Consider the following 13456-nt stretch of genomic DNA (forward strand, 5'->3'; position numbering starts at 1 on the left):
AGAAGCTGCAGTAGTAGTAGTAGTTGTAGTAGTAGTAGCAGCAGAAGTAGTAGAAGAAGAAGTAGTAGTAGTAGTAGTAGTAGTAGTAGTAGTATTAGTTGTTGTTGTTGTTGTTGTAGTAGTAGTAGTAGTAGTAGTAGTAGTAGTAGTAGTAGTAGTAGTGTAGTAGTAGTAGTAGTAGTAGTAGTAGTAGTAGTAGTAGAGTAGTAGTAGTAGTAGTAACAGTAGTAGTACTAGTAGTAGTAGTAGTAGTAGTAGTAGTAGTAGTAGTAGTAGTAGTAGTAGAAGAAGAAGAAGTAGTAGTAGTAGTAGTAGTAGTAGTAGTAGTAGTAGTAGTAGTAGTAGTAGTAGTAGTAGTAGTAGTAGAAGAAGTAGTAGTAGTAGTAGTAGTAGCGGTTGTGGTAGTGAGAATGGTAGTAGTGGTAGTGGTAGTGCGACTGGTGGTAGCAGCAGTAGCATTAGTAGTAGCAGTAGCAGGAGTAACAGCAATAGCAGCAGTAGAAGGAGTAGCAGCAGTAGCAGTAGTAGCAGAAGTAGCTGCAGTAGTAGTAGTAGTAGTAGCAGTAGTAGTAGTAGAAGTAGTAGTAGTAGCAGCAGTAGTAGTAGTAGTAGTAGTAGTAGTAGTAGTACTAGTAGTAGTAGTAGTAGTAGTAGTAGTAGTAGTAGTAGTAGTAGTAGTAGTAGTAGTAGTAGTAGTAGTAGTAGTGGTAGTAGAAGTAATGGTAGTAGCGGTAGTGTTAGTGATACTGGTAGTATTGGCAGTGGTAGTGGGACTGGTGGTAGTGGTAGTAGTAGTAGTAGTAGTAGTAGTAGTAGTAGTAGTAGTAGTAGTAGTAGTAGTAGTAGTAGTAGTAGTAGCAGAATCAGGAGTAGTAATAGTAGCAGTTGCCGAACCACCAACAGTAGCAGTAGTAGTTGTTGTTGTTATAGTAGTAATAGCTGCAGTAGAAGCAGTAACAGCAGCAGTAGCAGCAGTAGCAGCAGTAGCGGCAGTAGCAGCAGCAGTAGCAGTATTAGTAGTTGTTGAAGTAGTAATAGCTGCAGAAGAAGCAGTAACAGCAGCATCAGTAGCAGCAGTATCAGTAGTAGAGGCAGTATCAGTAGCAGTAGTAGTAGTTGTTGTAGTAGTAGTAGTAACTGCAGTACAAGCAGCAGCAGCAGTAGCAGCAGTTGCGGCAGCAGCAGCAGTAGCAGCAGCAGCAGTAGCAGTATCAGTAATTGTTTTAGTAGTAAAAGTAGCTGCAGTAGAAGTAGAAGAAGCAGTAGCAGCAGAAGCAGCAGCATCAGTAGCAGCAGCAGCAGTAGCAGCAGCAGCAGCAGTAGCAGTATAAGTAGTTTTGCAGTTGTAGAAGTAGCTGCAGTACAAGCAGCAGCAGTACCAACAGTAGCGGCAGCAGCAGCAGTAGCAGCAGCAGCAGCAGTAGCAGTATTAGAAGTTGTTGTAGTAGTAGTAGTAGCTGCAGTAGAAGCAGCAGTAGCAGCAGCATCAATAGCAGAAGCAGCAGTAGCAGTATTAGAAGTTTTTGTAGAAGTAGTTGCAGTAGAAGCATTAGCAGCAGCATCAGTATCATCAGCAGGGGTAGCAGCAGCAGCAGGAGTAGAAGCAGTTGCAGCAGCAGCAGCAGTAGCAGCAGCAGCAGCAGGAGCAGCAGTAGCAGCAGTAGCAGTAGTAGCAGAAGTAGCAACAGTAGTAGTAGTAGTTGCAGTACTAGTAGTAGCAGTAGTAGTAGCAGTAGAAGTAGTAGTAGTAGTAGTAGTAGTAGTAGTAGTAGTAGTAGTAGTAGTAGTAGTAGAAGTAGTAGTAGTAGTAGAAGTAGTAGTAGTAGTAGTAGTTGAATTAATAGTAGTAGTAGTAGTAGTAGTAGTAGTAGTAGTAGCAGTAGCAGCAGTAGCAGCAGTAGCAGCAGTAGCAGTAGTAGCAGAAGTAGCAGCAGTAGTAGTAGTAGTTGCAGTACTAGTAGTAGCAGTAGTAGTAGTAGTAGTAGTAGTAGTACTACTACTACTACTTCTACTACTACTACTGCTACTGCAGCTACTCCTGCTTCTGCTACTACTACTGCTGTTGCTACTACTGCTGCTACTACTTCTGCAGCTACTCCTGCTACTACTGCTACTACTGCTACTGTTGCTATTGCTGCTGCTGCTACTGCTGCTGCTACTACAGCTTCTACTGCAGCTACTACTACTATTACAACAACTTCAACTACTGCAACTGTTGGTGGTGCAGCAACTGCTACAACACTGCTACTGCTACTATAACTACTCCTGATTCTGCTACTACTAGAACTACTTCTACCACTACCACCAGTCCCACTACCACTACCACTACTACTACTCTCACTAACACTACTGTACTGCTACTACTACTACTACTACTACTACTACTACTACTACTACTACTACTACTACTACTACTACTTCTACTACTACTACTACTGCTGCTACTTCTGCTACTACTGTTACTACTGCTACTGCTGCTACTGCTATTACTGCTGCTACTGCTTCAACTGCTTCTACTGCTGCTGCTACTGCTGCTGCTGCTGCTGCTACTCCTGCTGCCGCTACTGCTGCTACTGCTGCTGCTGCTGCAACTGCGGCTGCTGCTGCTACTGCTGCTGCTACTGTTGCTGCTGATGCTGCTGTTATTGCTGCTTCTAGATGCCGCTATTTTTACTTAAGCTGAAAAAGTTACTATAACACCTTGCTTGCAGATGAAAAAATTACTCCCACACCGGTCGACATACGACAGTCGACACATGGCATTCAAGCGACATTCAAGCGACATTCTCTCGACGCTCAATACGACGTGCGACAAATCAGTCGACAGACAAGATTTTCTGCGATTTTTTTTCTAAAACCCAGCGCGATATACGACACTCAAATATTGATTGTCGCATGATTGTCGCGCGTCGTATTGAGCGCCGAGAGAATGTCGTGTGTCGACCTATGGGTTTTTAGGTCGACAGGCGACACTTGCGCGATATTGGCTCGATATATCGCGCGAGTGTCATATCGTGCGTCGAGAGAATGTCGTGCGTCGAGAGAATGTCGTGTGTCGACCTAGTGATTTGTAGGTCGACAGGCGACATTCTCGCGATATATCATATTGAATGTCGCGCGTCGTATCGTGCGTCGAGAGAATGTCGAGTGTCGCGCTCGAATGTCGACACACGACATTTTCGCGACATTCAAGCGACATTCTCTCGACGCTCAATACGACGCGCGACAATTCAGTCGACAGTCAAGATTTTCCTCGAATTTATTTTTCTAAAACCCAGCGCGATATGCGACACTCAAATATTGTCGCATGATTGTCGCGCGTCGTATTGAGCGTCGAGAGAATGTCGCTTGAATGTCGTGTGTCGACCTCGAAGGTCGACACGCGGCACTCTACTTGGCCCTATCCGGATTCCTTATTTTTCCACTAAAATGGTCTTATATAAATTCAATAAAATTGTTGAAGCAAATAGACTAAATACTGTTTTTGTTCGCGCTCTATAAATAGCAATTACGAAGCTCATGTTCCCGTCATTTCGATCGTTAATTTATATTTGAATCGCGTTTGCGTTTTTAGCAAATTATTTGTGTCTTGTTTTCAACATCCCCATTAGATGCTGTCCAATAGATAATATTGATCTTTTCAATAAAATAAACTTTTTAAATGTCTGGTAATACGAAATAATGTTTTACATATAATCTTAGTTTCATGTGTTTAGTAAAAATACAGTATTTGCATTGCTCCTATTAACTGTATTGTATTTTAAACAAATGTGTACTGAAGTTATTTTCCATTAGAAATACAAACAAGTTTGTTTTTGTGAAAAACAAATGTTTATGTTTCTTATGGTTAAAACATTTGCAATTGTACGGTCTGTTTGTCTGAACAGATATTTGTCTGAGATTATGTCAAGTTTATATTAAACAAGAAATATCTTTTAAACAAGATATACGGCGTTGATTGTGGTTGAAGTTGGTGAAAGGTAAAGACTTCAATGAATGAGATCAAAGTCAAAGTTAGCGAATGTCTTTTTCTGTGCAGTTCTTAGCTGCATCACACGCAGTACTGGATGTTACGCGGAGTTTTCGCGGCTTATTTTACATTATTACATTTTGCTGGTCATAAACCTATAGATACAAACAGAAAACCAAAAGAAGAATGGAAGTGAAAATAAAACATATGAGTCGACCGGCCACACGCGAAGTATCCGTACATATTTTAAATATTTATACGCGCGTTATTTGAACAAACCTGTTTTAGTGGTTTGCTATTTGATTCGATTATTATCAGTATCGAGAATCATCGCGCTCATGCTTAATACATTAATTAGTCAATATGGTGGAATAATTCTTGTTAAATTTATCAAAAATAATATTTATCTTTCTATTTTTGAAAACACATTAAGAATCTATTAATGACATACTATAATTATATCGCTGAATATCTTCATTTAACATATTTCTGGTCTAAAGAAAAATCCAGTTTTACCTAGTTCACGCGATAGCGTCTATATTATATTACAATTATTTTACTGGCCGCGAACTGACCCTGATACCTTGCGGGTTGGAATGCAATGCATTAAAGTGAGGCCACGCTTCAACTGCTGGAACGACGGCTTTTTTTAAAACTTTATACTTTTACATGTTAAATATTCAGTTTCGAAAACAATTTAAAATGGTTTGGCCAAAACTAATATCAGGATATGGAAAAACGAAACTTTTATGAACTTAAATATACTAGTAAACAGACAGGAATATGGAAGTAATTACTAAATATGAGAACATAGCCTTAAAGTACAAACGCTCGGGCGCTGGCAATCCTCTGAAAATAAAAGGTGCACGCAAAAAACTGAATTGATGTCAAGAGTTGAGTGTAAAACTGGTCTATCTATCAAGCCTTTTCATTAGAGATAAAATTGTTTCATGCTGAACACGCAGTAAAACAGTGTTACAAAGACGCGGTCATGTTTCCAATGTTCTGGTGATATGCTCAAATCTGCCAATGGAATAAATGAAGTGTATTCATTCGTGTCTAGCCGCGGGAAATTTTATTTGATTTTATATGGACACTTACAAAGGTCAGGTAAGGTCAAAAGTGACGTTAAACAGCTACGCCGAAAAAATGGGTGTGGATAGAGGTTGTGGCGGGGTCAAATTTTTTTCGTTTCCTTACGGCGTCCGAAGGATCCTAATGCACATATAAGGTCAAAAGTGATGTCTCAATATCTATTTTAACGCCGTTTTTTTAAACATGTTTTAATTAAAATACCCCCCCCCCCCCCCCCCTGTTATTGAGGCTTACTACATTGTTAGTTGGAAGTCAGGTTCCAAAATGAGTTTTAAAGGAATTCAGTTCCAAAAAGGGGGCTAATCCATTTTTTTTTTGCAATAAATTAGTTATCCGAGGTGAAACGGCGTCGGGAAAATGAAATACCCAATCGTGATTTTTGTTATATTTTACTGTACACGGGCGCCAATTCTGTGTATTATAAGAGAAAATGATATTTCTACATCCAAATTCTCAAACGTTACGTACGTCGACAACAGATTTGTGGACGGTTTTCCTTCAATAACTTTTTATCCCGATGCCTACAATCTTGAAACAATAAAAACACGGAAGCGAACACATTGTAGAGCCGAAATGGCGTATTCATTTAATAGAAATAGAAATATAAAAGTGGCTTACCGGGTGAAAATATCCGCTACACCTTCAAGAAAAACACGAAAACGACTCAATCTTGGAAGTAAGTTCCAACTTACCTCACTTAACCCCGGTAAGCTTCCGTATATGCATGCCCCCCTCCCCCCCACACACACCCCTGTTACAGTACGGGATGGGAAAGGGTGGTGTAAATACAGTCCTTTTGTCAATATGTGTCCATGTAAAAGTTACCGACACACAATAAAAAATGCTATAAGGAAAAAAAATGACACTGTATCCGAGTTTCCAATATAAGGTTCATGTCTGTAAAAGGATATTCAATTACATGATTTTGGACTAAATATTTTAAGAATCAACAACATATTTCAAAGGGGAAGAGTGTCAATCAAATATATTTTCTGTTAAACTGTGTTGATATAAGGAAAGCGAAATTGCCCAAGAAGACCTTTACAGATTTATCATATCATCCATCCCCTGTTTTCGTATTTAAAATTACTGCGCAGAAGGGCACAGGTGAAGTTTATGTGAAAATGAATAGACATTCAGCAATCGATTTCCTTAAAGACGATTGTTGTTAATTTTTCATTGTAACCATTCAATAAAATTTACCATACCCGTGGTATTCGTGTTCATTAACAAATCAAAACAATTTGAATGAATTGTGTACAAATTATTGGCCTGACATTAAACATTCATATAAATTTACGAAACTACTTCCACATTCCCGCTGGTAGTTACAGACTTAAAAGTTCTTAAGGGTTTTTAGAAGAGCCAAAGGTCAACTGATCTTCCCCTCGGTGGTTGTTTTTTCAACGGAGCGGACGCGCTCGAACTCGACGAGAAAACATAAGAGCAAATACTATTTGCATGTTTCAGATATGTAGCCTCTGGTGTACACAGAACGTGTCATAAATTTTAGCTAAGATCTATCAATAAATGTGTATTTATCTATAGATCGTTTATTTTAGTCGAGGGAAAATATGTTAGAGATCAATTTTCGAACTTAATCAAATTGATATATACCTTGACCATGCATTGCGGACAAGTTTATGAAGATATGGTCCGGGTGAGACTAAATTGGTATATTCGCGTAGATCCCTTACAAGTGGACGGTAGACAGACGACAAAATGCTTTCTCGTGTACAGCTCAACATATAGCAAGTTGTTCTCAAGCGAAACAAACCTTGTACAGTAAGCGAAATAATAAGACAACACTCCGATGTGCGCCATTGAAATTCAAATAAATGTGTTGGATGAACTGATATACAGACGTTCAGTTTATCCGCAGCATTAAACTGTCCATCAAATATCATTGAATTGTCCAGCATCAGTTCTATGCAGTGCTCCGGTTAGGCCTGCCCTTCCGAAGCCACGCCCTTGGCTTCCCTTCCGAGGCTCCGCACTGCCCTTTTATTTATTTTAGACATATTTTAATTTATAAATCTCATATTACATTGCTATTAATTTATTCCTTATGACATACATTTTATTTGCATGGTTTAATAATAATGGAGATTATATATTCTAACAATTATTAATAATATACAAATTAATATGTAACAGGAATCATTCCGGATACGACCGCGCTCTGGATAAGTGCCTTTTTGGCAAAATATCCCCAACCTCCCCCCCCCCCCCCCCCCCTGCCCTTTTCAAATCCTAGTTGGAGCACTGGCTCTAATTAAGCATTCAACAGTTAAATAAAACTGTACATACAAACAAACTTTAACCGAATTTTGCAACAGTCATGTCTCCGAAATTGCATAATTTATTAATGTATGCATGTTGAATGGTTTTTTATATCAATATGTCATTTCATTATTCAATGCTTCCGTGTATCATAATTGTTTACTTACAAATGTAAAAACAATTACGGATACTGAGAGCTAACTCTGGGAAATAATTCGTGGTGTGCAACCGCTTGATACACTATATGGTTTAGTTTTCACATTGAGACGTCAAATCTGAATGGCTGATCATCTCTGAATTTTCACTGGCTATAACAAAAATTTACTGACCAACCAATTTGAGAAGGTCGATCAGGTTTGTTTACAAGTTCCATTCGCACGTGGAACCCACTGTCAAGTTATTGAACTTCAATTACCTAAATTAACAATCATGCAATTTTAATAAGTTTTCCGAAAAGTCAAGAAAAATATGGCGCGTCGACGAAATCTAAATTTAGAATCACGTCAACTTACAACAAAGAATAAATTTCCTGTTTGAAATATATTTGGGAAATTGGTATGCTAACTGAGAGTTAACCTATTCAAATGATCCTCAATATTTACCACAATATGGAATGTTTATTGCTTAGTTAAGCTTTGTATCGAACATTGCAATTCGACATGCTTTGAATGATGTTACCTGAAACAAGAAATATCTTTAAAAAAGATATACGGCGTTGATTGTGGTTAGAGTTTATGAAAGGTAAAGAGTTCAATGAATGAGATCAAGGATAGCGAATGTCTTTCTGTGCAGTTATTAGCTGCATCACATGCAGTACAGCATACATGCCATAATTTTTTAGGTCCAAAGCGGGACATTCCATAAAAAATTGTCGAGACATTTGACCAAAAAGCAGGACACCTAAAACGATCTATCATTCCACCTTTACTGTAGTACTAACAAAAACTCTTGATACTTTTATTCAAGACATAAAACATCTGATATGAAGCATGAAATCTAAAACATGACAATAACAGTTTTATTTAATAAGACAATAGCAAACAACGAAGATAACATTCATCATTTTAGAGTACAAAATCTGGAACATTACGACAGCAATACTCATTATATTACTTTCAATGGCAAACATTAACGCAGGGGAGGCTATCCAGTACACTGAAAGTACGGGTTACAGTAAACTATTTACGAACAGTTACATCAGCTTGACACGGAATGCGCAGAAAGATCTTTTTTAAGCATGTATCCATGCGCAGTTTGTTACTTGTCAATTGGAGTAGGGTCAAACTGTCATGCATAGCACCTCGTTGTTTTTAGCTTATTTGGAGTAGGGTCAAACTGTCATGCATAGCACCTCGTTGTTTTTAATACAATTACACCCAATTACACTAGACAGGATGGGTATCACTTATTGGACTGTTTGTTGCGATTTTGGTATATTGCACATTCGGATTATCACGCTATTTTGGAACTAAACATTGAATGCAAAAGACTCATTAATGACGTAGAAGTAATTTTACGAAACAATTGTTTTGTAAACCGTTTCAAACAAAGACAAAAACAAACACATTTTCAACATTTATTTCATTATAATACAACTATCGATAGCAATAAGCGACCACAATCTTAAAGACCACCATGGTGTGAATGCCTGATAAAATCAAGAATTAGCCAATAAATCGCTGATAAGGTGTCATAAACAACACTGGTACACACGAGAAGTAGGATCGGATTGTTAATTGGGGGCAATAAAGGGATTAGCGGTGGTAAGTGTTAGCAAAACAGAGCTTGAATAGCGAATTTTATTGGGAACCTATAGACCTTACATCGTTTTTTACGAATGTCGGGACAAATCGTCTCATATCGGGACCCGGGACAAAGAGCCCAAAAGCGGGACTGTCCCGCCGAGATCGGGACGTCTGGCATGTGTGAGTACAGAATGTTACGCGGAGTTTTTGCGGCTTGTTTTACAGGTTTATGGACGTTTCGTGCCACTACCAGTTCGTGCCACTGATATTTGTGTTGAAAAGGGGTAGACGTTTCGTCCCACTGATAATATACAGGCGGATAGGTGTGAATAATGCTGTATAGGTGTGAATAATATTAGGGTGTATATAAATGTAGAAAACTACAACAATGTTGAAAATTATAATTATAAATACCAAAAAAATATAATGATTTATCGTTAGTATACAAATATTTGTAAATAGTTTATTATATGCAATAAAAATAAAACATAAAGTGTTGATATTTTTTATGAATCATGTGTATGTGCTTGTAATAATAAAATAAAATGATTTATTGTTAGTATAAAAACATTTGTGCATAGTTCATTATGTTTAATAAATATGAAACACGAAATGATGTTATTTTCTATGCTTCAGCTGTATGTATTATATACATAAATAATAATATATTACATGCATAAACAATAATACAATTTAAAATGAAGTTGGTCTTTTTCTTTTAGGAAAAGCTTATGCTTTACTATTGACTCACAAACTTTCAATTAGCGGTATGTGTCTTTACGTAATTAGCAAACAATTAATTACCGACTCAGGCCTTTAATTTACCGACACGGGCCTTTAAAGGCCAATAAGTAACCAATTAGTAAACAACTCACTGCTTTAAGTATGATACAAACTGTGTAATTAACTGAAAGCGTAAATAAAGTCAGTTAAACACACAGTATATAATACGTGTGTTGTTCGTTGAATTCACATAACCAGTAATGGCTTGCGAATATCCTTGTGTGTACTGTGCACTGAATGTTGGTGAAGAAGATAAAGCACTCTCATGCGATGAATGTGAAAGATGCCAGCATACTGAATGTGGTGATGTTCATGCAACCGACGTGGATCCGAGGTTCAATGTGGACACCAGACAATTGGAGCGTGTATCGCCAGACGGTACGAACGAACAACGACGTTGAAGGTTTTTTTTTTACATATATAGAATAATAAAGCAATATATTATTTAATATTTGCAATTGATAGTTATAATTTAAATATTATCTTATAAAAAACTAATATGTCATATTTTCATTGGATAGTTATAATTTAAATATTTTTATATAAAAACTAATATACATCATAGTTCACAACATATTTCTTTTTTATGTCCCCCACTATTATGTCCCCCACTATAGTAGTGGGGGACATATTGTTTTTGCCCTGTCTGTTGGTTGGTTGGTCTGTTGGTTGGTTGGTTGGTTTGCGCCAACTTTAACATTTTGCAATAACTTTTGCTATATTGAAGATAGCAACTTCATATTTGGCATGCATGTGTATCTCATGAAACTGCACATTTTGAGTTGTGAAAGGTCAAGGTCATCCTTCAAGGTCAGAGGTCAAATATATGTGGCCAAAATCGCTCATTTTATGAATACTCAGGGGTGTGATTTTTGCGCGGATTTCCGCGGATCGGGTTGTCCCGGATGTCACTTCTGAGATTTGCGTAAATTCGTTTTAAAAAATGTGGGGGAGAGGGGCTACCACCGATTCCGCGGACATATTTCATAAGCGGCCTGAAATATCTGCGGCCCGCGAAAACTCCGCATTTTACACTGGTAGATTCTGCCTAAGCTTTTTTAAAACGAGCCATATAATTGGCTGTTGTTTCCCAATCTTCCAATTAAAATCGTGTTCTTAAAATGCGCCATGTGATTTGTTTGCAAACGGCGCCGTTGTGAAGAGAAAATTAAGATTATTGAAATAACAAATAGCAATCGAATAAACGACTGACATCACCTAGTCTGATAGGAATAATGAAATGTGTTTGTCAAAAAAAAAGATTACGTTTTAGATACAAGAAACACATATTTTGTTAAGAAATGTGCCCACTGAATTTGTGTCACGGAAACCAGTGTTTGCAAATTGGAGTGTAGTCTACTCGCGAAGTAAAACAATTTAGAGAGTATCGTTCGAACATGGAAATAGACAAACATGATTTGATTTTTATATGTCTGTGGGTCTGTGTATAATCAGATTCATATGCATATTCTGCTTTATTATGTTTGTCACGCTGTTCAGTTAACTGAAATAGCTTTGAACTGAGTGAAATTGTGAAATGCAAGATATTGAAAGGTAAACAAATTAAATATATTAATTTAACTCAGTTAATACATCATTGACACCAGAAGAACACTCAAGTGTGTTTGTTTATATTTAGTCTATTAACTGTCATTCAATACATTGAAAAAACTGCTGCTATTGATCACAATAAATACTTAACTGTTTACTTTGCATCCTCAGTATGTTAAATGTGAAGTTTAACAGGTTTTTATAAAGAAATATTGTTATGAAGTTTAAAAAGTTGTTTATTAACCAGGTTTTCCGAAGGAAAAAACTGGTTATTAGATTGGCGAATGCGGGCGGGCTGGCTGGCTGGCGGGCTGGCGGAACAAGCTTGTCCGGGCCATAACTATGTCGTTCATTGTCGGATTTTAAAATCATTTGGCACATTTGTTCACCATCATTGGACGGTGTGTCGCGCGAAATAATTACGTCGATATCTCCAAGGTCAAGGTCACACTTTGAGTTCAAAGGTCAAAAATGGCCATAAATGAGCTTGTCCTGGCCATAACTATGATATTCATTGTGAGATTTTAAAATCATTTGGCACATTTGTTCAACATCATGGTACGGTGTGTCGCACGAAAGAATCACGTCAATATCTCCAATGTCAAGGTCGCCACGACTAATAATAGATTTTTTTTTTTTAAACAAACTTACAAAGGGGGTTAATTTTGTTTGTTCATTTCAAAAGTTAAGTTTGAGTTTTCTCCCTTTATCAGATTTTTTTTTCACAATGAAAACCTGGTTTTGTGACAATTTTGTCCCTTGTTTTAATGTCTGTTTTTATGTTTGTCATTGCGTTATGCGCGCCATTCGAGTAGTCAAAATCAGTCAACAGAATTTTCCTCCCCTCTGACTTTGCCTCATTCACACCCCTGATACTTTTGCAATATTGAAGATAGCAACTTCATATTTGGCATGCATGTGTATCTCATGGAGCTGCACATTTTGAGTGGTGTAAGGTCAAGGTCATCCTTCAAGGTCAGAGGTCCGATATATGTGGCCCAAATCACTTATTTTATGAATACTTTTGCAATATTGAAGATAGCAACTTGATATTTGGCATGCATGTGTATCTCATGGAGCTGCACATTTTGAGTGGTGAAAGGTCAAGGTCATCCTTCAAGGTCAAATATATGGGTCAAAATTGCTCATGTAATGTCACTTCTGCAATATTGAAGCTAGCAATTTTATATTTGAAATGCGTGCGTATCTCAAGAAGCTGCACATTTTGAGTGGTGAAGGGTCAAGGTCATCCTTCAAGGTCAAACGTCATATAGGGGGACATTGTGTTTCACAAACACATCTTGTTCCAGGTTGGCATCGCAGAATCAACGGTCGAGCAGGGCGTCCCGACCTAGGGTTTTACGTGCTTGTCCCCCTGTTGTGCCGTGAGGCAGAAACAGTGGATCTGACAATCCGCCTAGTGTCGGAGCACGCCCTTACTTGGGTACACCGGAAAATCTTCAAAGAAGTGCACGGGCGACTCTTCAAGATCTGGGAGAAGTATGAAGACGATGACATGACAACTACTCAACTGCTGAGAGCGTGCAACCATATCATTGGGCTGGGGCCGAGCACAACCCAGGACGACATCCACAATGAGGACTTCTAAAATGCAATACATTGTATATATGATTTGTGTATTTATATGATAGGATAGTATGCTGCTGTATCTGTGTTTCTATATTTGTGCACGTTTGTATATGTGTATTAAAACAATGTTTGAATATATTTATGTAATCAATCTAGATATTGTTAAAATGTATGTATGCATTCACTTTTGATATGGTTAATGTAAATTAAATGAAAATGTTTGAATATATTTATGTAATGTATTGTTAATGTATAATATGAAGCATTTAAATTGACTCTTAAACAATCTTGAAATAAAACAATGTTGATTGTTTTACCATTGAACAGATGTTACAATCAAAGGTGCGAAAGTTTTCTGTTATGATTCACACCTATACGGTATTATTCACACCAATCTGCCTATATATTATCAGTGGGACGAAACGTCCAATGCCCTCCT

General features: G+C 37.6%; 2 protein-coding genes across 6 annotated transcripts in view; both read left to right on the plus strand.

Annotated features, from left to right (window-relative positions):
* The first annotated feature begins 7581 nt into the window (after positions 1 to 7581).
* LOC127881815 (nuclear transcription factor Y subunit beta-like) overlaps positions 7582 to 13456 on the plus strand; it is a 28895-nt gene continuing 23020 nt past the window's right edge. For all 4 annotated transcript variants that reach the window (XR_008050291.1, XR_008050289.1, XR_008050292.1 and 1 more), the window contains exon 1: positions 7582 to 7702. The gene's annotated coding sequence lies outside the window, so the exon portion shown is untranslated. The remainder of the gene's footprint in view (positions 7703 to 13456) is intronic.
* On the plus strand, positions 9660 to 13093 carry LOC127881816 (uncharacterized). Of its 2 annotated transcripts, none has more exons than XM_052429950.1 (2): positions 9660 to 10279; positions 12738 to 13093. In XM_052429950.1, the coding sequence occupies exons 1-2, from the start codon at positions 10114 to 10116 to the stop codon at positions 13034 to 13036; spliced, it is 465 nt and encodes a 154-aa protein (XP_052285910.1). In that variant the 5' UTR covers positions 9660 to 10113; the 3' UTR covers positions 13037 to 13093. The 2 variants fall into 2 exon arrangements, with proteins under 2 accessions (XP_052285910.1, XP_052285909.1); XM_052429949.1 differs by having other exon boundaries at positions 9660 to 10254.

Source organism: Dreissena polymorpha, chromosome 5 (assembly GCF_020536995.1).
Source record: "Dreissena polymorpha isolate Duluth1 chromosome 5, UMN_Dpol_1.0, whole genome shotgun sequence".
Lineage (NCBI taxonomy): Eukaryota > Metazoa > Mollusca > Bivalvia > Myida > Dreissenidae > Dreissena > Dreissena polymorpha.